Source organism: Notamacropus eugenii, chromosome 6 (assembly GCF_028372415.1).
Source record: "Notamacropus eugenii isolate mMacEug1 chromosome 6, mMacEug1.pri_v2, whole genome shotgun sequence".
Lineage (NCBI taxonomy): Eukaryota > Metazoa > Chordata > Mammalia > Diprotodontia > Macropodidae > Notamacropus > Notamacropus eugenii.
The window spans coordinates 75574486-75596592 of record NC_092877.1 but is presented as its reverse complement, the minus strand read 5'-3'; the positions used below and the strand labels follow the sequence as shown (position 1 = coordinate 75596592).

General features: G+C 36.1%; 1 protein-coding gene across 1 annotated transcript in view; it reads right to left on the bottom strand.

Moving 5' to 3' along the window:
- LOC140511308 (cytosolic beta-glucosidase-like) overlaps positions 1–22107 on the bottom strand; it is a 408352-nt gene that overhangs the window by 106415 nt on the left and 279830 nt on the right. Inside the window, exon 5 of the mRNA XM_072620371.1 lies at positions 3426–3482. Within this exon, the coding sequence (XP_072476472.1) occupies positions 3460–3482 (23 nt within the window). The 3' untranslated portion in view covers positions 3426–3459. The remainder of the gene's footprint in view (positions 1–3425; positions 3483–22107) is intronic.

Here is a 22107-nt window from a genome sequence, read left to right as displayed (position 1 = left end):
GTAGCACCATTAGCAGTGCAGGGGTTGTATACCTAATTCTTTGTACATTATGTTAAAAAATTAAAGCGTTATGTCTAATGCAATGTCACAGACAATGTTAATGCAAAAATTAACTATCCGACAGTACAAAAGGAAAGAAAGGAATTACAAAAGGACAAGTCAGAATGATGGCAGAAGACTACTGCTTTTAGAGTAAATGTTGGGGATCTCCAAATCTAGGTTTATTCAAAAGACTGAAAGAAAATTGACCCAGCACATTCTATTTATTCTTCTACATCCCTTCCAAATGCAATTTATCTATAGTTCTGTTGCTGTAAATAAACTGGACAATGGGGTGGGCCCTGAGTTGAACTGGATGAGGAGGATAGACTGGATTGCCTCTCCCTAAGCTATTCCATGAATCAAAAATCATCTTAAAACACACACCAGTAATGTTGTTGATATCCAGTGATATTGTGACGATAAGTCACGGAATATTTTTTTTAAAGAGTGAAGTTGAATAATGCACGTAGTATAATAGATCATTGGTTCCCAAGATCACAGAGTCAGTGCTGAAGGAACTTCAAGAGTCCCTTCATTTTACAGATGAGTAAACTGAAGTCCAGAGATGTTAAGAGACTTATCCAAGCTCTCTCTCTCTCTCTCTCTCTCTCTCTCTCTCTCTCTCTCTCTCTCTCTCTCTCTCTCTCTCAGACACACACACACACACACACATGCATGCATGCACACACACACGCATGCACATGCACACTCAAAATAAGCATCAAAGGGGAGTTTTTAACCCAGGTCCTCTGACTCCAATGATCTTCCCACTTTACTATACAGTGAGCCATAAGAGAGTATAAGCAGGCTACTTCACTCTACAAATAAGAGGTTTGTAAAAGAGAAGTAAATATGCTATCAGAGAAATGTATGTCAAGAAATGAGCAAATGAAAACCAATGAACAACTTCCAGGCTTCATTGTACCATAACACCTGAATCAGACTGAGGTGAACTTATGAGAGGATATGGACAAGTATCAGGAAAGATGCCTGTGGGCAAGCAGCCATTTGATCATTACAGAAGGTAACCAACTCTACCACTGCCAGGCCTATGCACAAAAAAGACCACATGGAGAGAAAAAAGATCTTTTATGAACAAAAATATTTGTAGCAGTCTTCTCAGAGGGGAGGACAGACAAAAAAATAGATACTACAAGGGTGTCCATCACTTGAGAAATGGCTGAATAGGCTGTGATATATGAATACAAAGAAGCACTAATTGTTCTGTAGGGAATGAGGAAATATATGATTCCAGAATGGCACTGGAAGACATATGAACTGATGCAAAACAAAATGAGCAGAACCAGAAGAATTTACACAATAATAATAATGCTGTAAAAAAGCAATTTTGAAAGATCTATGATCAATACAATGATCATTCATAATTCCAGAGGACTGAAGAAGAAACATCCTATCCCTTACAGAAAAGTGATAGATTTAGGGTGTGGAATTGTATATATACATACGGACATATACTGCATTATGTATACATATAATACACATGGAATGTGATATATTGCTGTCAGACTTGTGGCTCTGTCACTAGATTATGATTAAATGTTTTTTCTTTGACACAAGGAAAGATTCAGTGGAGATCAGAGTAGGAGTCAGGGGAAACAATGGTGATGTAAAAACAAAAGGCATCAAGAAACTCTCAAGAGAAAGGGAGAATGTATCCTCTAGTGTTACAAACAGACTGCAGAAAGTTTTTCAGACTTTAACTTTATTTGCCATTATATTTTGGTCTTACTGCATCGTTCACCCTTTGTTCATTGATGGAGAAACTGATACATTGATGATATTGCACACAAATGTTATGTTTCTTCATCTGTGAAATGAGCTAGAGAAGGAAATGGCAAACCATTCCAGTATCTCTGTCAAGAAAATGTCAAATGGGGTCAAGAAGAATCAGGTATGACTGAAACAAATTAGAAATTCTGAAAATCAAAGGAGAAATTAATAAAAATTGAGAGTAAGAAAAATATTTAACTAATAAATAAAATCAAGAGCTGGTTTTATGAAAAAGCAATAAAATAGATAAACATTTGACTAATTAGATTTAAAAAAAGAAAGAAGAAAACCAAATTGTCAGTATCAAAAATGAACAGGATGAATTCACCACCAAGGAAGAGGAAATTAAAGCAATAATTAGAAGCGATTTTTTCCAACTATATGCCAACCAATCTGATGATCTATGTGAAAAGGATGAATATTTACAAAAATATACCTTGTCCAGATTCACAGAAGAGGAAATAAAGTAAATAACCTCATTTTTATATTCTATATAAACTATTTGGAAAAATAGTTTGAAAAAAACTATTTGGACTTCTTTGAATAAGGAGTCTGACCAAATTCCTTTTGTGACAAAAATGTGATGCTGATGTCTAAACCAGGAAGAGCCAAAACAGAAAAAGAAAATTCTAGACCAATTTTTCTAGTGAATATTGATGCAAAAATTTAGCAAAGAGATTATACCAATTTATCACCAGGTTAATATACTATGACCAGATGGGATTTATGCTAGGGATGCAGCATTGGTTCAATATCGGGAAAACTATTAGCACAATTGACCATATCAATAACAAAATCAACAGAAATCATATAACTTTCAAAAGAGATGCAGAAAAAGCTTCCTAACAAAACACAACACATTCCTACTAAAACTACAAAGAAAGCATAAAAATAAATGGAGCTTTTCTTAAAATGGTAAGTAGTATCTATCTAAAACCAAGAGCAAGCAGATAAGCTACAAGTCTATCCAATAAGAATAAGGTAAAGCAAGAATGCCATTACCACCACTCTTATAATTTTTCTAGAAATGTTTAACTATAGCAATAAGATGAAAAAAAGAAATTGAAGGAACAAGAATAAGCAATGAGGGAACAAAACAATCACTCTTTGCAGATGATATGATAGTATATTTAAAGAATTTTAGAGGATCAACTAAAAACTAGTTCTAATAATTAACAATTTCAACAAAATTACAGGATATAAAAACCCACATAAATTATTAATATTTCTATATATTACTCAAAAAAAAATCCAGCATAAAGAGATAGAAAGAGAAATTTCATTGAATAACTGTAGACAATATAAAATAGTTGTAGTCTACCTACTAAGTCAAACACAGGAACTATATGATACAACTACAAAATACTTTTCACTTAAAGTTAGATCTAAACAATAGGAGACATACTGAGCCAAAATAATTAAAATAACAATTCTACCTTTTTTCTACTTTTTTCAGTGCCATACCAATCAAATTACCAAGAAGTTGATTTATAAAGTTAGAAAAAATAACAGCAAAATTGATATGTAAAAGCAAAATGCCAAACATATCAAGGGAATCAATAAAAAAAAGTGAATAAATGAAAGTAGCTTACCTGTATCAGCTCAAAATATATTACAAAGTGATGATCAGCAAAACAATCTGGAACTGGCTAAAAAATAGAGCAGAGGATCAATGGAATACACAGTAGCAAATGACCATAGTAACCTAGTGTTTGACAAACCAAAAGATTTTGAAAAAAGAAATTGCTGTTTGACAAAAATTGCTGGAAAAACTGCAGAATAGTTTGGCAGAAACTAGGGATAGACCAACATCATAAAGTCAAAAGGGATACAAGATTTTAACATAATAGGTGATATCAAAAAACAAATTTGGGGATCATAAACTAATTCACTTGTCAGATTTATGGAAAAGAGAAGAATTTGTGACCAAATAAGAGATAAAGAGTATTACAGGATGAAAAATTGATGATTTTGATTTCATTAAATTAAGGTTTTTGCATAAACAAAATCAATGCAGTCAAGATTAGAAAGAAAGCATGAAATTGGGGGAGAGGATTTCACAGCAAGTTTCTCTGATAAAAAATGTTTCTGTTTTGATAAAAAAAAAGAATACATTTCTCAAATATGTATAGTACAGAGTCAAGTTTATAAAAATGTGAGTTATTCTTTGATTCTTAGATGGTTAAAGGATAGGAAAAGACAGTTTTCAAACAAAGAAATCAAAGTAATCTATAGTCATATGAACAATGCTCTAATTAACTATTGACTAGAGAAATTATAATTCAAACAACTCCAAGGTACCACCTCATTCATACCTATCAGATTGGCTAACATGACAGAAAGCAAAAATGACAACTGTTAAGGGGAATATGGAAAAACTGGGACACTAATGAACTATTGGTAAAGTCATGAACTGATTGGAACTATGCTCAAAGGGCTATAAAACTGCGCATTATCTTTTACCCACCAATACTACTACTAGGTATGTGCCTCAAAGAAATTTTAAAAAGGAACAGAACTCATATGTACGGAAATATTTAGAGCATTTTGTTTTTTATGGTAGTGAAGAATTGGAAATTGAGGGGATACCCATCAATTGGGGAATGGTTGAACAAGTTGTAGTATATGATTGTAATGGAATACTATTGTGCTATAAGAAATGATAAGCAGTATGCTTTTAGAAAAACCTGAGAAGACTTATATGAACTGATGCAAACTGAAATGAGCAAAACTCAGAGACTAGTGTACACAATAAATGCAATATTGTATGATAATCAAATATGAATGACTTAGCTATTCTTAGCAATACAATGATCCCAGACAGTTCAGAAGGACTTATGAGGAAAAACATTATCCTCTTCCAGGATAAAGAACTGATATGGTCTTAATACAGATTTAAGCATATTTTTTTCTTCCTTCATTATTCTGATCCTTTTTTTGGCCTGCATGTTCTTTTTCAACATGGTTAATATAGAAATGTTTTGCATGACTGCACATACATAGTCTATATCAAATTGCTTGGCTTCTCAAGGAAGTGTGATGGAAGGGATCAAGGAAAAGAATTTGAAACTAAATTTTTTAAATGATTGTTAAAAAGTATTTTTGCATGTAATTGACAAAAAATAAAAATTAAATGTGAAAAAGAAATAATGAGCACAATAAAAGATAATGTATAAGTGAATGTTGGTTTGTATGGTACAGACTACCATAATTCAGAGAAAAAATAGGGATGATAAGAACAGTTTTTTTCAGTAAGACTTCATGGAGGTTGTATATGTCTAAATGAGGTCATTAAAGATGGGTAGGATCAAACAGAAGGTGTACAAAACCATAAACTTGAGAATAAGCATAGCAGGGTGGGGAAGGAAGGTGGAAAGATCTGACTAGAACTACATAGTATAGAATGAAGATCATTAGTTTTGGATTCTGAAGACCTGTTTTAGGATCCTGGCTTCAAAGTTTTCTAGCAGCATAACCTTGGGAGAGATACTTAACCTCACTGTATCTACTTCCTTATTTGCAAAATGGGAATAATACTACTTCTACTATCCACCTCCTAGGATAGTTGTCTATAAAGCATTTTGTAAACCTTATAGTACAAGAGAAATGAGCTGGTTTTCTTATTTTGGGATCTATGTTCAGAAGGTAAAGGGAAAAGACTAAATGAGATATTTCAGGTTCTTCTTGCTGGAAGAGAGCAGATGGACCCTATCTAAACATGGCTCCAGATACCCCTCTAATATTCAGTTTGCTGAACAATTTGGCTCACTGGAAAGTAATTTGGGGACATTTAGGCTTTCAAACTTTAGTGTAAGTTACCTGTAATTAATATTAATTAAGGTAGAGACTCTCTTATATGAAAAGAGTGTGGGAATCTGCAGGATTCATTTTCCTATTTGTCAACTTTTATTTGGAAACAGCAGGTGAAATTCTGATTTGAGCAGTGTTTAGCCTCAAACTATCATGAAGTTGTTTTGGTATCTATGTAATTGCAAAAGACTGCTTTGGTCGAAGCTCCTGAACACTTTTTATTGTTAATTTTGGCAATAAACCTGTTAATTAGTTAATTGTAAAACATTAGTGAATCAAGCAAAAAGAATCCATCTGTTTATAAAATTTCAAAGATTTCTTCTGGGCATTGCATTTAAAAATCAGGGTTGGTACTCACTGTATCTCCTACTGACTACAAAACCTTCTTTTTTCAATGCTTATACAGTAAATTTTTAGCATCAAAAGGTGATATTTTCTAATGAAATTATTTTATACAATCTGGCTGGGGTGGGGAGGATGGAATCTGTGATTAAGGAATGTGTAATAGTTATGGGATATAGAATATTTCCTGAGAGTTAGTGAAGTGAAGGGAAGGTTCCCATCAAACATATTCCCTGCCACTGTCCTACTGCTGACACCTAAATTTAAAAAACTAATTCCAGCATTAATGTATTCTTCTTCTGACTTAAGCATTTCACTCTTGAGTAAGGGAACCTAGGAGGCACTAATATTATAGTGTAAAATGGTCAATCAAATAGGGCATCATGGAGACACTGGACATTTGGAAAGGAAGAGATAGAAAAACTGAGAGAGGGACCAGAAGGAGAATCCTGAGACGATCAAAGAAAAATTTGGCCCAATTCACAAAATTTCCTGATGCCAGGCTTGTACTTCAGTTCACAGATTTGGACAAAACAGTCCTGGTTTCCTTTAGTAAACAAGATGTGACAATAAAGTAATGAAAGTAGTTTCCCAGTGGGGCTCATAAACTAACTCTGAAGGCAATTCTTAAAGAAGACTTACAAACAACCATTGTTGGAATAAATTTAGTTTCCCAGTAAAAGTACTTTGAAGAGCAATACTCATTGGGAAATATAAGTTCTATCAAGGGAATCCTGTGGATACAGTTTACCTAGATTTTAGAAGAATATTTGATAGCCTCTCCTTCATACTATTCGGGGGGACAAAATGAAAAGATATGGCTTAGGTCATTGTAGTTAAGAGAATTCGAAATTGGTTCAATGGTAAGAAACAAAAAGTAGTCACTAAGGATTTGCTGTCGCTAAGAGGAAAGTCTCAGGTAGAAGACTGCAGGCACCTGTGCTTGGCTCTATGCTTTCCTTGGGGACTTGCATGAAGAAATAGATGCAATATTTCTTCAAAGATGATATAAGGTGGGAGTGGAGGAATGGTATGCTGCAATCCTTTTGAACTGGCTCTCTAAACCAATTGTTCAATTTTCAGTTACAAGCATTTTATACCTCAAAAATTGGCAAATGCTACAAATCAAGGTTTCATTTACTGTCTTCTTAATTGTTTAGATTTACAAATGTCACTGAGAAAATGTTAATGAGGCAGATTAAACTTAAAAGTGTGCTCTGAATACATTATTATTTTTTTTTCAGGAAGGCTGGTTGTTAAACATTCACCAGCATAATACGGTTGAGTCTTTAAGCAGTGGCTGTGTGACCACTGGCTGGATAGAGGGGATTCTCGCTTAGGTGTAAGTTAGATTATTTGACCTCCAAGAAGTCCATCTTACTCTCAGATTCATTAATTCTGTAATAAAATATAGAGGAAAGAATGTAATGTTCAACCTTAGAACCAGTTTTATGATCAAATTCCAACCTAGTTCTGATACTGGTTATGTGATCCTAGGCAAATTAATTCATTCACTAGGCTTTGTGCATTGGGTGTACAATGTTGTTCTAATGCAAATAAAAGGTGGAAACGGGTCTGAAACAACAAGAATGTAGTGGTAGAGGTCTTGAGGAAGACTAGGGTACTTAACCTCACTTCCTTGTGCCTCAGTTCTCCATGGCCTTCACATTTCCTCAGACCACTTTCTTCCCATGTGGTTTCTGAAAGAAGCAGCCTCTGGGCCATCAAGATTATCTGTCCAAGACTGTAAAAGTCCTGGACAGATGTAGAGACTAGGGCATCACAATCATTCAGTGGATCCAACAGTAACAAGGTGACAGCCCTCAGATTCAGTTCTGTATGCTACATTCTAAAGTTCCTGACTGAGTATTTCTTTTTCTCACTAAGAGAAAATCCCTTCCACCGTCACTCCCATCCCAGAGGCCTAGACTTCTGACAACCTGTGTGTGTAGACCATAGGTATCAAACCTGAGGTCTACAAGCAACTAGAAAACTCCCAGATACCGGGGGTGGAGAAACCAGACTGAAATACAATTAGGATAGATTTAACAAATTAAATAGAAATAAAATAAAACATAGATAATGTTCATTTCTGGTGTTCTAAACCATGCAGAGGACAGGGATTATTTCTGTTTAAGTTTGACACAAGTGATGTCGATGTGATGAATAAGGGAGAGTGAAGGGTATAAATTCTTCTACCCAATGACCAAGAGTTAGAACTCATCCTAAGCAAAATGGTGAAGGAGGAAAAATCAGTTTTACTGCACACTTTTCTTCCAGGTGTGGTGTTTTCTGAACTCTCAACAACCCAGGGAATTGTAGTACCATTCAGTGTCTCCCACAAGTTACTAAGTTATCTCTTCTGAGTTATATTTTGCTTTTAAACAAGGATTTTCTGGGAATGCTAAAATTAATTCCATCATGATGCCCAGGATTGCCACCATTCATATCAATTCTTAATGATCTTTGGAAGACATTACCTTTATAATTCGGTGACGGCATGAGGAACCTACTGATAATTGTTGCCACCTAGCAGAAAATAAGATCCTGTAGAAAATGAGGCACTTTAATTTGGTGTTAGCATGAGGAACCCACTAATAATTATTGTCACCCAGCAGAAAGCAGAGCCCTGTAGAAATGAAGTAGAAGACAAATAGTTTGTGGTGGAAAGAAAGAGATAAAGAAAGCTTGGGAGCCTTGAGACATTGCCAACCTGAATGGGGGATGGGAGTAAGGGACCTAAGAAATTAGGAAGAGAGTATGAGAACATGGAATAGACATGAAGGGTGAAGAATTAAGAAAGGAGACAATGAGTAAATGCTCAAGGAAAAATGGAATGACATTAAAGACACACTTTAACTGCCTAAAAGGCAGCATACCATAGTGGAAAGAATTCTGGACCAGGAGACCTGGATTGCATTCCTGGTTATACTATGGACTAACTGTATAGATATAAGCAAATCAGTTCAGATCTGGGGACATCGGTGACCCCATATCAAAAAGAGGGCTTGGAATAGACTTGTGAGGTTGACATCAGATCTGTCATCCTATGATTTCAGGATGTATTTGAGATCACTAATTCACTTTCAACCAATGCCTTTACTACATGAGAACTAGAGGGTGGGGAACTATATATCAAAATTCCATAATTATACCTCATGTACCTGTTTGGTAGATAAATGAAAAGACTTCATTTCTAAGGGTTGTTTATATAGTGAGTCCATTTTATAAATAACATTTTTTAGCAGAGGGGTTAAAAAATGCTTTCTTTAAATATGCCAGCATATAATGTCTCATTTGTCTCATATAATGTCTGATTTAAGGATAAAATTCTTTTTTCAACACTGAAAGCATGCCCCCGCCTATATTCATCTGAATTGCAGGATCATTTTCATATCCAAATGGAACATTTCTTTTTATCTGACCAGGAATGAAGATGATACAACATTCTTGGCTGAGATTAAAAATATATCAGAATGGAATATTGATAACAGTACCCAGTTTAGAAAAAAGGGAGGTGGGATGATGCACTGTGGAAACTGATAAGAATGAAACAGTTCTGAGCTGAGCTGAAGTGATAACCTCAATAGATAGATACTAATGACAGATGTCGAGGAGATTTAAAAGGAAGACTCTAGGATGAAAAGAAAATAAATTTGGGCATTCTAATAAAAGAAGGGAGAATCTAAAGGCTAACGTTAATTGAATTATGTGTTGTAACCAGATAATATTCTATTGTAGAAAGATGAAAGCCACAGCCATATCAAAGCATCTAGTAAGAAGATATCAACTTGACTCCAAGCATTTTATTTTTAAAGGGGCAGAGCCTAATAATATCCTCAAAAGAAAAACCTAAAAAATCCCAAATTTCAATGGACCTGGGCCCTTTAGTCAATTTGGATTCTTCTTCCAATGATGCAGATCTCAGCTAACCATGGCTTACCCGCCTGAGCTACTCCTGTCCACGGATTTGGTTTCAGAAATTTTGGATGGGAATCTTTGCTCTGCTATTTGTCATCTATGTGATTTTGGGTAAGTCACTTCACTTTATTTGGCCTCAGTTTCTCTAGATGAAGTAGCTGGAAAATATGACTTTGAGGTCCTTAAATGTATCATGTTCCTAGAAATCCTCCATGCAAGTCTAGACAGTCAATCTAAAGTACTAGAGGACCTTTCTCTCATTATCATGGAATAATTAATAATTGTCTTTAATTTATGAAGGTAATAAACATAGCCTATGCACATGCCATGCCAAATATCCAGAGCTTTCATAGCTTCCAGATCACTGATTAAATTGTCCATGTGTTCTCCAGAATTTCTTCAATGTGTGTCATTGAACTCCTGCCATGTGGCTGTCCTCAGGCAGCTTACTATCCTCAGTTCAAATCAATTCAATTACTGTGCACTTTGGGAAATAAGAGAACATAGTAAAGGGTAAGAATAAACAATCTGAGTTTCTGAGACTAAGAAGAAATTAACCTAAGTGAAATGTATAGGGAATACAATCGTAACCTCACTCAGTGTTGAATTTTAAAAAATTGAAGCCTGTTATCATGCCCCCCTCTCTTCACTGGAAGGTTTTTTGATACCTTCAAATCATAACTCCTTAGTTGATCTCAGACCTATGATGAATATATTAGGGTGATGGCTCAAGACCAAATGAGGTTATGACTTCTATTCTGTAACATACATTACTCAAGTCAAATTTTTCTTGGTCCCAAAAACTCAGTATACTTATTCTGGTCTTCTCCTATCCCCTGACATTCCAAAGAATGTCCACTTTTAAAAACTGGATCAAGTTGCTAACTAATCCAATTTCATTGATCACCCTAGCCATTAAAATTCTATGATATTTATAATGATACCTTCAAAGAATTTTAGAATTGAGGCACCTAAGATGCCATTAAAATAAGCAGTACACTATAGCAATAAAAGAACAGGACTTATAGCACAGCTTGAAACTTGTATTCATATCCTTGACTCTGATAAACCACTTAACCTCTCAGATACTCAGTTTCCCCATCTTTAAAGTGAGGAATATAATATTTGCATGACTTCAGGTAAGAAGGTTAAAGGCTGGGAAGACATTTAGCAATGACATGTAGCCTTACAAGAAGGTGAATTGTTATTATCTGTGGACTCTCTGTCCATGAAAAATGTATCTTTCAGCAAGAGAATACCCAACCTCTATAGGACACTTTCAGTAATGAGGAGCTTATTGACTTACAAAAGACAATTCATTTCATTTCAATCAACTTTAATTGTTAGAAAAGTCTGCTTGAAATCTACCATCTTTAAATTCCCCCATTAGTCTCACTTTTGACCTTCAGAGCTGCATAGAATAATTCAAATTCCTCCCTCCTGTGACTTTCTATGGTTATAAAGGAAATTAATCCACATTATATTTTCAAAGTATTGCATTGATGGTGGTGTTTTACTATAAAACTCAGAGTCAAAAAAGTCGCCTTTCTTCACCCTTCTGCCATCTGAAGATGAGTCATCAAAGAGGCAATAGTTTGTATTACATATTTATAAACCTTGAAAACTTTGGCTACTTGAGATTAGCTATTGTGGTGGATTTTGTTTGTCTGTTTGCTTTATCTCTAACACCTCACAATACCAAGCACATGATAAGTACTTAGTAAATGCTTTTTGCAAACCTGACTGTGAAGTCCCATGTCATGGGCTTTATTGTTGACTCTCTCCTTAGCTATGATTTCTACGTATTACTGCTCTTCCACATTGTTATTTTCTTCCAAAACTCTGATCACCAATCTCTGTGGGTACCTGGTTTGGCAAGGTATATTTGGGTAGTTTTCTCTCTGTCCCTTTTGACAGATTAAAGCTTTCTTGATCACAGGTACAAGACCCTAAGAGAATATATTTTTCAGCAGTCCACATTAGGTGCACTGCATCCCTAGACAAAACCCAAATATTTCTAGATTTTAAGCTATGGTTCATATAGGCTTGAACCATGGGATCTGTAAGATAAACCTACAGAAGAAATCTTTTCTAGCCAGGTAGATCCAAATAGATAAATAATATATAATATTATAATTAATATGCTATAATATAATAATATATAATGATATATAAAGAAATAGATAAATAGATAAAATAAATTTCTTTTCTTGTCTTATCCTCCTCCCATCATCTTATTTGTCTGTGTATGATTTGGGAAAGCTAATTGTTTAATTCTACAAATGTATGAAGGTTGGTTTTTTGCTTTGTGTTTTGTTAAAGACACCAATCCACTGATTTCATTTGTTTCAATGTGGATATGCTGAAAAAATGGATTTTTTATTATAGCAGAGGAGACGAGCTATATTTTAGGAAAAATTTCCTAACTAAGAAGGCTATGGTATTTTTTAAGAGGCTACATAATATAGTTTATTAGAATTTTAAAGCAAACACTAGGCATCTGTCTCTAAGGAATGGTTGAAGTTCTAACCTGCCTAGAGTCCAAGAAATGAATTAGAAAAACTCAAAATTTGTAAGAGGTTTCAACTCAGTCTAACATCACTCAATCATATACAAGTCAGTTTTTCTTATCTACCTGTAGCCTGTACAATGGATTTCTACTTTATTGTGTGATTAGGCTTCTCTTTTTGCTAGGTATGTTTTAAAGAAGATCATTAAACCAGTTGCTAAATAGAATATATGCCTGCTGAAGACAGATTTTGTTTCTTTTTTTTTTTTTTGTATTTTAGATACCTCAGAGTATTTTAATAAATAGATCATAGGAGGAGCTTAATAGAGTTGAATATTGGCAAAGATCTGAAACCATTGTAGGGGTGGGAGTAGTAAAAACAAATCAGAAAAGTATGTACACTTCCAAGGGTTTTTTTGTTTGTTTGTTTTCAAAGAGGACATGTCCAGGAAGGCAGAGAAACAAGTACGATATAGTAGATAGAGTGCCGCTTCAAGAAAGTCACTTATCGGTAACCTCTCAATACTTTAGGCAACTAATTCTAAATAAGTTGCAGAGAAGTTCCGGAATTACATTGGTAGAAGGGATTTTCTCATCTGGCCTTCCCTACTAATGAAATCACCAATCCAGTCCCTTTCTTCCCAATCTGTATTTGTATCCCTAAATGTTTAATAGTAAAGCAACCCAAGGGGACAGACTGGTATGCATAGGTAGGTAAATAGAGAGAGAGAAAAGAATGGGGGGAAGCCACAGACAGAGACAGAGACACAGAAACACAGAGACACAAATATAGAGACACAAAGAAACAAAGAGATATACATATATGTATAGATCATATAAATATATGAAATAATTTTTAAATTTAATATTTTATAATGTGTATATATTTATGTGTACATATATGGAAATTTTTTGTTCTACTTACAATTAAAAATTCAATCAGGACAACAAAATATGACTGCACTCCACTCTTCTGAAGGTTAGCTACTTTGTACTACAGATAACCAGCTAAAGAAATATTCTCTATTACCAATTCAAATATTAGCATTTATTGATAGCCTATATGTACAAATCTCTGGACCAGGTGTATGAGGAAATAAAGGTATGTTAAGGCACCAAAAGGTTATGTGCTGAAAAGCAGCAAGGGTCTTAAGTTCAAGAAGGGAGATCGTAACAGAGTATACACCTAGGACCTTCAAAACTGGAGGTCTCAGGGGGCAGCTAAGTGGCACAATGGATAGAGCACCAGTCTTAGAGTAAGAAGCACCTGAATTGAAATTTAACTGTGTGATCCAGGGCAAGTCACTTAACCCTGAATGCCTCCAAAAAAAAAAAAAAAAGATGGAGATCCCATATGCACAACTGGGTAGGTGCTACAAAGGATATAACCTATGAAGATAATTGGTTAGAGAATAATTTCAGGCAAATCAACCACAATAGGGATGATGGGTCAAAAGTAAAAGAGAAAAACTAAAGTTGACCATGGTCATTGTAGGAAGACCGGGTTGGAAAAAACATGCCAGACATATCTTCATGGTGGTACTTCACTCTAATCACAAATTTCATCATTTTGATAGGTCAAGACAGTTCAGAATATGAAATTTTCCTCTTTTGACACCTCATAGCTACATAGCTAGCTATTCACTTCTCTTACCTTTCTTCATCTTCTAAACTCTCAACTTTAGCTTGAAGAAAGAAAATACCATGCAGCTTGTACCTCAAAAGTGGAAATTAAATTATTGAGTGACCCTGCAACCTGATGTCCTGGAGGACAGGAACCATCTCTCATATTCCTTTGCCCTATATAGTACCTACCCCACTGTTGAGCATATAATAATAGAAATACAAATCGCTCTAAAGTTTACAAAGCACTTTACATACATAGTTTCATTTGAGCCTCGAATCAACCCTGTGAGGAAGGGACCAATATTTCTATTCTATAGATAAAGAAGCTGAAACTCTCAGAGCTTATGTGATTTGCCTCATTTGCCTGATTGTCTCATTTACAATGTGTCAGAATTGGGATTTCAGTTCAGGTCTTCTTCATTCTTCCTCCAGTACTCCATCTACCAGATCACGCACTCTCTCTCTCTCACTAGATATAAATATATATACATATATGTATATATGTATGCATATGCATATATATGTATGTATAGATCTATTATATATGTGTATATGCACACACTTACATGTGTACAGACATATTTTAGTTTATTTCAAATTACCATTGCCAAGAATGGGAGTTCTGATCTTCTGACAAGAAGTTTTTCAAGTATTATTTTTTCTAAATAAAATATTTTAAAGTATAGGATTAAATACATATGTACGTGCATGCACAAGCACACACACACATCCTAATTAGTCACAAGGATATATTCCTATTCACTTGAGCCTTTCATTCTCTAGCAGCATATTCCCCATGTTGTTCAGTCATTTTCAGTCGTGTCCAACTCTTTGTGATCCCATGCGGGGTTTTCTTGGCAAAGATGCTGGAGTAGTTGGTAATTTCTCTTCCTGTTCATTTTACAGATGAGGAAACTGAGGTGAACAAGGTTAAATGACTTGCCCACAGTCATACAGGTAGTAAGTGACTGAGGTCAGAATGAATTCAGGTCCTCCTAAGTCCATGCCCAGAGCTCTATCCACTGCACCACCTAGCTGATCCACATTTTCCATAGAGAGTCATTTATATGCCAAAGGTCACATTTTTCCCCTCTTTCCAAATAGTCTTTCACCCAGAAGAGGCAAGAGACAAATCAATAGGTCATTCCAGGATAAGGAACAGATGAAAACAGGAGTTAACTAGAGAAGTGCTACTCCATGTCAAGGACAGCCCTAGAATGAGAGAGAGTGATGCTCCTGGGTAGCCTAGGGACCAGTGTTGGGCTGGGAAGTAGTCTCCCAATCAATTCAACGCTTTCAAAGAGTCCCCTGCATGCAACAGACAAGGGTAGGGTTGATCATGGAAGATGAAAGTACTTCCCAAGATGTCAGTTCTTATGGAGAGGAAGAATTTTAGGACCCTCTCCTTTCCATGAGGACATAAAACGTTCAACAGGACGTTTTACTTGGATTGTCAATCAGGTTAGAATGAACTGGTCCCATTGTGGCTGTTAACAGGTGAGGAAATAACCTGGGGAAATAATCCCCAGGACCAAGATTAATGATTTACCCGCCCCCCAACTAAATTCTCTCCCTAGGAAATAGAATTCTTAGTAAAAAGAACTTCCACATATGTGTTCTTGAAAAGTAGCATGGTATCAGTTCATAGAGTCATAAGCCTGCTTCCCTTTAACAAATGTTCACGTAATAAAACAAGTGACTCCGAAATAGTGAATGGAAAGATGCATTATGATTCCATCCAAATGTTTTAAGCATTTAGTATTTCATCGAACTAGAAACAAGATGTTTCATAAAAAGGCTATTCCAGAACTTAATGTTTAGGGAGAATTGGCTGCCGATTTTCTCTCCAGTGTTATCAGGAAACAACAGTTAAGCATGTGTGTTTACAGAACAGTGAAATTTTACCTCTCTGTTTACTTCTTATACACTTTATTATTGAAATAAAATATTTCCTTCTAAATCTGTTTCCCATTGGTCCTAAGGATTTCCCCTCCTCCCCCCATTCAGGACTCATGGCAAAGTTTACCTCTGAAACACTGGATTTGATTTTTCTGAAATGTTTCAAATGTCGGAGAGCACGTGTTCCTTTTCTTGAATGTTTCTTGGCCATGGATAAAGGATGTTAACAGCTGCAGCCGAACCAATTAGAGTCCATTCTAACCCAGTAGACAAGCCAAGCAAAATGCCCAGTTGAATGTTCTATGTCCTTATAGAAGGGAGATTTGCTGCTCTATGAGTCCATCTATAATCGTGAACCCCGGGTGTCGTTTTCATAGCACGGAAGCCCCCATGGCACCTAATTACTGCATGCCACCTAATTTCACTTGTCCCAGCTGACTGTGATATAAAAGAGAAAGATAAGACCTTGATGGTGGTATAGGAACAGAGATTTTAGGAGAGCAGAATACATGAATATCAACTTTACGAACATTCAATTAAAAATGCAAAAGCAAAGCTGTCAGAGAGACTGGAAGGCAGCTGGATGAAAGGAAAAAGATTAGTGAAAACCCTGGAATGAAAGCACTGTTTTCATACAATACTCTAATCAGGAAGACAAGTGGCAGTTGTTAGGAGGCAGAGAGATGCTGAACAATGCCTTTCCAAGGGAAGCAGTCACCACAAACCAGGAGAGGCTTCAGGAGGATAACAGTGATTTGAACATAGGAGAAAGAATTGCCTAAAGATGTTACGACCCCACATCTGGTGGCCTCCCAGGAGCAGGATCATACATGCATGCATACACACATTGATGGTCGCGAGAATATTCCTCCTTGCCCCCCCCAACTGGATTAGCTTTTTTCTTTCAATATACATTTCATACTGCTCTAATTATCTAACTTTTCACATTAATGGTAACATATAATAAGCTTCCATTTTATTTAATTGACAATATTAGAAAAGATTTTTATGTGCTTAGTTTTTAAACTGGAGTTCAATTTAAAGGCATCATAGATCTTGTTAATTCTTGGATGTTTAAGCATCTATATTTCATCAGAGCAGAAGCCCTTATTCAAAAATTAGCTCCAAAATTCACAAACGAGGATAGCCTCCCATCGATCCTCTTCCATGTCATACTAAAACAGTAACAAACTTTCCTCATGTGTTGTTTTCATGAAATGCTCCTATGAAGGAATGTACTATATAAGACCTGGGAATAAATTGTCCTATTTCTTCAATTCATTAAAAGGTGATTTAACATGTAGCTAGAGATGGCAAGGTGGTGATGAGGAGATAGTGCTGGATTTGGACCAGAAACACCTGAATTTCTATCTTACTTCTGCCACCTACTAATTCATGACCCTGATCAAGTCACTCCTCCTCTCAGCTTCAGTTTCCTCCTCTGTAAAGTAAGGACAAGAAAACCACCTCCTTCAGTGTTGATGAGAGGATCAAATGAGTTAACACCTGTGAAGTGCTGTACAAACTTTAAAGCGCTATAAAGCCAGCTAGTTAGTGATTAGCCACAGATATCTCTGTATAACTCCTGCCTCCAAGAAGTTTGAAATGCTATGGGAAAACAGAGTGAATATCCCAGAAAGGGCCACATTAAGAAACCATGTAGATAAAACACTCAGATGTTGGATGAAATGTTTAGCTTTTCATCTACATACTTTGGTGCTAAAAAATTGCAGTCAAGATCTAAAAAACAATTAGTGTATCAAAGTGTTAGAAAATCAAGCCAATGAGAGAAGGGGAAAAGTGCTGAGGTTCTGGTTAAAAAAGAAAAGGGAAAATAGAACAATTGCTAAAAGGCTGGAGAATAAACTCAACGACCTCCATCCTATTGCAGTGGACACATAATGCTATGATATCATAGAATCGAAGTTCCGGAAGACTTCGAAGGGCATCTAGTCTTACTCGTCCAACATCAATGAGAAGTCATGCAACTTTTGTTTAAAAATCTCTGCAAAGGAGGAACCCACTGCTTTATAGCCACAAACACCAGTAGATAGGACTAATTATTAGAAAGATTTTTGGGGTGCAGTGGAAGCTTCTACCTCGAGTGGAAAGCTACCTCTCTGCAACTTCCATCCATTACTCTTTGTTCTGTTCTCAATAGCCAAACCCTTCCCACATGACAACTCTTGCCAGTGGCAACTCCCAATTTACTGCTTCCTTCCTTGCTGTTCTACAAACATGACCAAGTGTTCTTCATTCTTAAAAACTTTCTCACTATACTTTCTCACCCCCAGAAGCCCCATATCTCCCCTTCCTTTCTCAACAAACTCCTTTAAAAGTTATCTATATTAATTGTCTTTATTCCCTCTCTTCTTAGTTTCTTTTAAATCTTCCACAATATGACCTCTGACCTCATTGCTGAATTAATACTGTCCTTTTCAAGTCATCTTTTACTTGCTGGATCTTAAGGACTTTTCTCAACCCTCATCCTTCTTGACAATTCTACAGCAATTGACACTATTGGTTACCCTTTGTTTCCATATTCATTAATTACATTGTGATAATTTTCTTTCTCTGATTTTCCTCTTCCTGGTTTAAATATCAATATCATATTTATTTCATGCTCTAATCTTTTTCATTTTTCCTGAAACTGCTCTTTCTTAGTTCTCTAATATACCTGACTATATGACCCTCTACTCTGGGAGTACTGCCAAGGCTCTGTCTTATGTCCTTTTTTCTTCTCTGCACTCACTCTCAGGATAAGCATATCAGCTCATATGGGTTTAATTAATCTCTATGACAATGACTCCCCAATCTCTATTTCCAGTTTCAGCCTCTTTCCTGAGCTCCAATCACACAGCATCGACTGCCTAGTCAACAATTCAAAATATATGTCCTATAAATATCTCAAACTTGGCATTTCCAAAACTGCACTGATTAACCACTTCAGCTCTTCTTTTAATGTCTCCCATTTTTATCAAGAGTACCACTGCCATATTTCCATTCACCCTGGATCAGAATCTTGCTGCCATCTTCAACTCCTCCCAGTCATTAAATCTACATATCCAATCAGTTTCCAAATCTTTCCCATTCAGTCTCCAAGATCTCTCTTAAATCTCTTCATTTCTCCACTCAAAGAGCTACCACTTTACTTTAGGTCTCATTAACTGTCATCTGGACTATCAAAAAAGCCTCCTAATTGGTCTCTATGACTCATCTCTCCTCTTTCCAATCCATCCTTCACATATCTGCTCAACTGATTTTTCCTGAAGCACCAAGTTAACTGTGTCTCTCCTCTATTCAATGACCTCCAAAGCTTGCCTGTGACCTCCAGGGTCAATTATTTGGCATTTAAAGCCCTTTATAATATGCCCCCAACCTACCTTTTCAGCCTTATTGCATATTATTTGCCCTACCAAACCCATAAGACATGCATATAAATGCTTATTACCTTCCCTTCCTCCTAAACATTCAGTGGTTTGGCCAAACTCTCTTCCGCTATTTTATTTATACAGCATTCTATTTCCCAACTGACTCTCTGGAATGCACATTTTTCTTACCTCCATTTCTTAGGATCTCTAGTTTCTTTCAAGGCTTAGTTAAAGCACTGCCTTCCTGATGAGGCCTTTCCTAATCCACTATGGTCTAATGAGTTCCCTCCAAAGTCACCTTGGGGTGACTATTTTCTCTCCATTTTGTATACATTCATATATGTTCATGTTGTCTCCCTCAAAATAATGCAAGCTCTTCAAGGTCATTGATTAATTCACTTTAGTCTTTGTACCCTCAGAACCTAGCACAGTGCTTGGTACATAAGAGACATTTAAATGTTTGTTGGTTTATTGACATAGATATGAGCAGGGGTAGAGAACCTGTAACTTCAAGGCCACATGTGACCCTCTAGGTCCTCAAGGGCAGCCCTTTGTCTGAATCCAAACTTCATAGAACAAATCTTTGGGATTTGATCCTTTGTTCTGTGAAGTTTGGAACTCCTGGATATGAGGACAGGTACCTCCTTTGCTGAATTGTCTTGTGAATCCTACTGAGAGACAGAGGACTGGGCTACAAGATTTATGATGCCTACCAGTTCTTTGCATTTTCATAGCAAGCATCCTCCTCTCATCTTCCCTTTATTCTTCCCTTTAAAAAAAAGTGTGCAAGAACAATTTAAACCCTTGGGCAGTCTTTCCATTATATTTACTAAAACAATAAACACATGCCAAAATACTGGAGGGAAAAACGCAGGTCTAGTCAAGAACTTGAGGATGGCCTGACCCTTCATTTTACATGCACCCAGAGTACAAGGAAAATGGCTACACCAACGATTGATACACAGCAGTGTTTTCTTTGTCATTGCTGGACAGGAGGGACTTTCAGAAAATGATTTTCTGTCACCATCCGAAAGTGATCGGGTCTATGAACAACGTAATGGCAGAATAAAGTATTTCTGGAAACCCCACTGAGGAGGTATTCTGTTGTACTGCTCTCCCCACATATTTCATGGAGATGGCCCTGAGCAGAGGGGAGGGGAGGAAGGTAAGTTAAAATTCTGGCTCAGGCTAGGAATCTTCTCTTTCTATTGGAACGGCTACTCAGCATGGCTAGGGCTTTGATCAGACTAAAGATAGATCCCATTAGGTGGTTGACAGCAGTTAAAATATGAGGCCTCATTTGTAGCTACAAGAGACTGGAGAGTGTTTTTTTTTTAAGTTGCAGTTTGTTTTTTTTAAGTCACAATAAATTGGAATAAACATAACTGTAAAAGGTTTATAAGCATATAAAAATCACAATCAGAATTAGAAAATATGCACACTGAAATGAAACCTCAGGAGTCAAAATGGCATGACTTGCCTGACCTGGTGTGCTTAATAAGGAAGGAAGGAAATAAGCATTTGTTAAGTGACTACTATGTGCCAAGCATGTACTAATTTTTAAAATATTACCTCATTTGATCTTCACAACAACCCTTTAAGGCAGGTACTACTATTATCCCATTTTACATTTGAGGAAACTGAGGCAGATGGCAGTTAATTGACTTTCTCAGGGTCACAGAGCTAGTAAGTGACTCAAGTTGAATTTGAACTCAGGGCTTCCTGCCTCTAGGCCAAGCATTCTATCCAGCGCATCTCCTAGTTTCCTCTAGGTCTCAATAAGTAATTGAACCGAAAGTATCATTATCTCAGGACAGACTATGGTTCTAGGTGACTCAGTTATAGAGTAGACAAACTGACTATATAAAATCTAGTCTATTCTCCCAAAGTAAAATTAGAATTAACTGAAAGGTTTGGGACATTGGTATTTGTAAATATTGCCACGAGAAGCAGAGATTGGTATATCAGGGCTCTCTCCTATTGACAAATTGATGGTAAGTTACAGAATTACAGAATTTTAGTTAGAAAGGACTTTAATGGTTATCTAATTGAACCAATACATGAAAGAGATCCCCTCCCCCTATAACATACTCAGTGCCTAGTCTTCCAACTTCTACTTGTGAAGGGCTCTAAGGAAGGGAACCTATCCCCTTTTGCTTTTATAAATAGGAATAAGGACTGGACCAATGATTCTGTCAATCTAGAGAAATCTTTCTACTGATAAAGGTTGTTATCTTCTCTGAAACATCTACTTGTAAAGACCTGCCTAGATTATTGAGAAGTAAAAGGATTTGTTCAGGGTTGTGCAGCTAGAGGGGATCAGAGGTAGCACTTGATCCCAAGTTTTCCTGGCTGTAAGGCCACCTCTCATCTACTACACCTCATTGCCTCTTTCTATTTTTGCCTAGTACCAATCTGACTCTACCAAATCTATGGATATGTCTGATTCTTCTGTCCAAATGTAGGTCTATTTTTTCAGACAGTAGCAACTTTGAGATTTTATCAATTCCTTAGCTACCCAGAATAAGAGGAATAATGATGTCCCTGGGGTTCACTAAGATGTCTCCACTCAATTTTTTATGTTCATTAGAATTACTAACTAGTTTCTAAAAGGGGTGACCTTGGTCAAAAAGTCTATCACTTGGCAGAAGACAATTATCATCATTATTGTTACTAGTGGTAAACATATTGCAGCAGCAACAACAATAGGTAGTAGTAGTTAAGAGTAACTAGCAGTTAATAATAACTAATATTTAATAGCAGTAGTAGTAATGAAGAGCAGGCTAATGTTGGAGT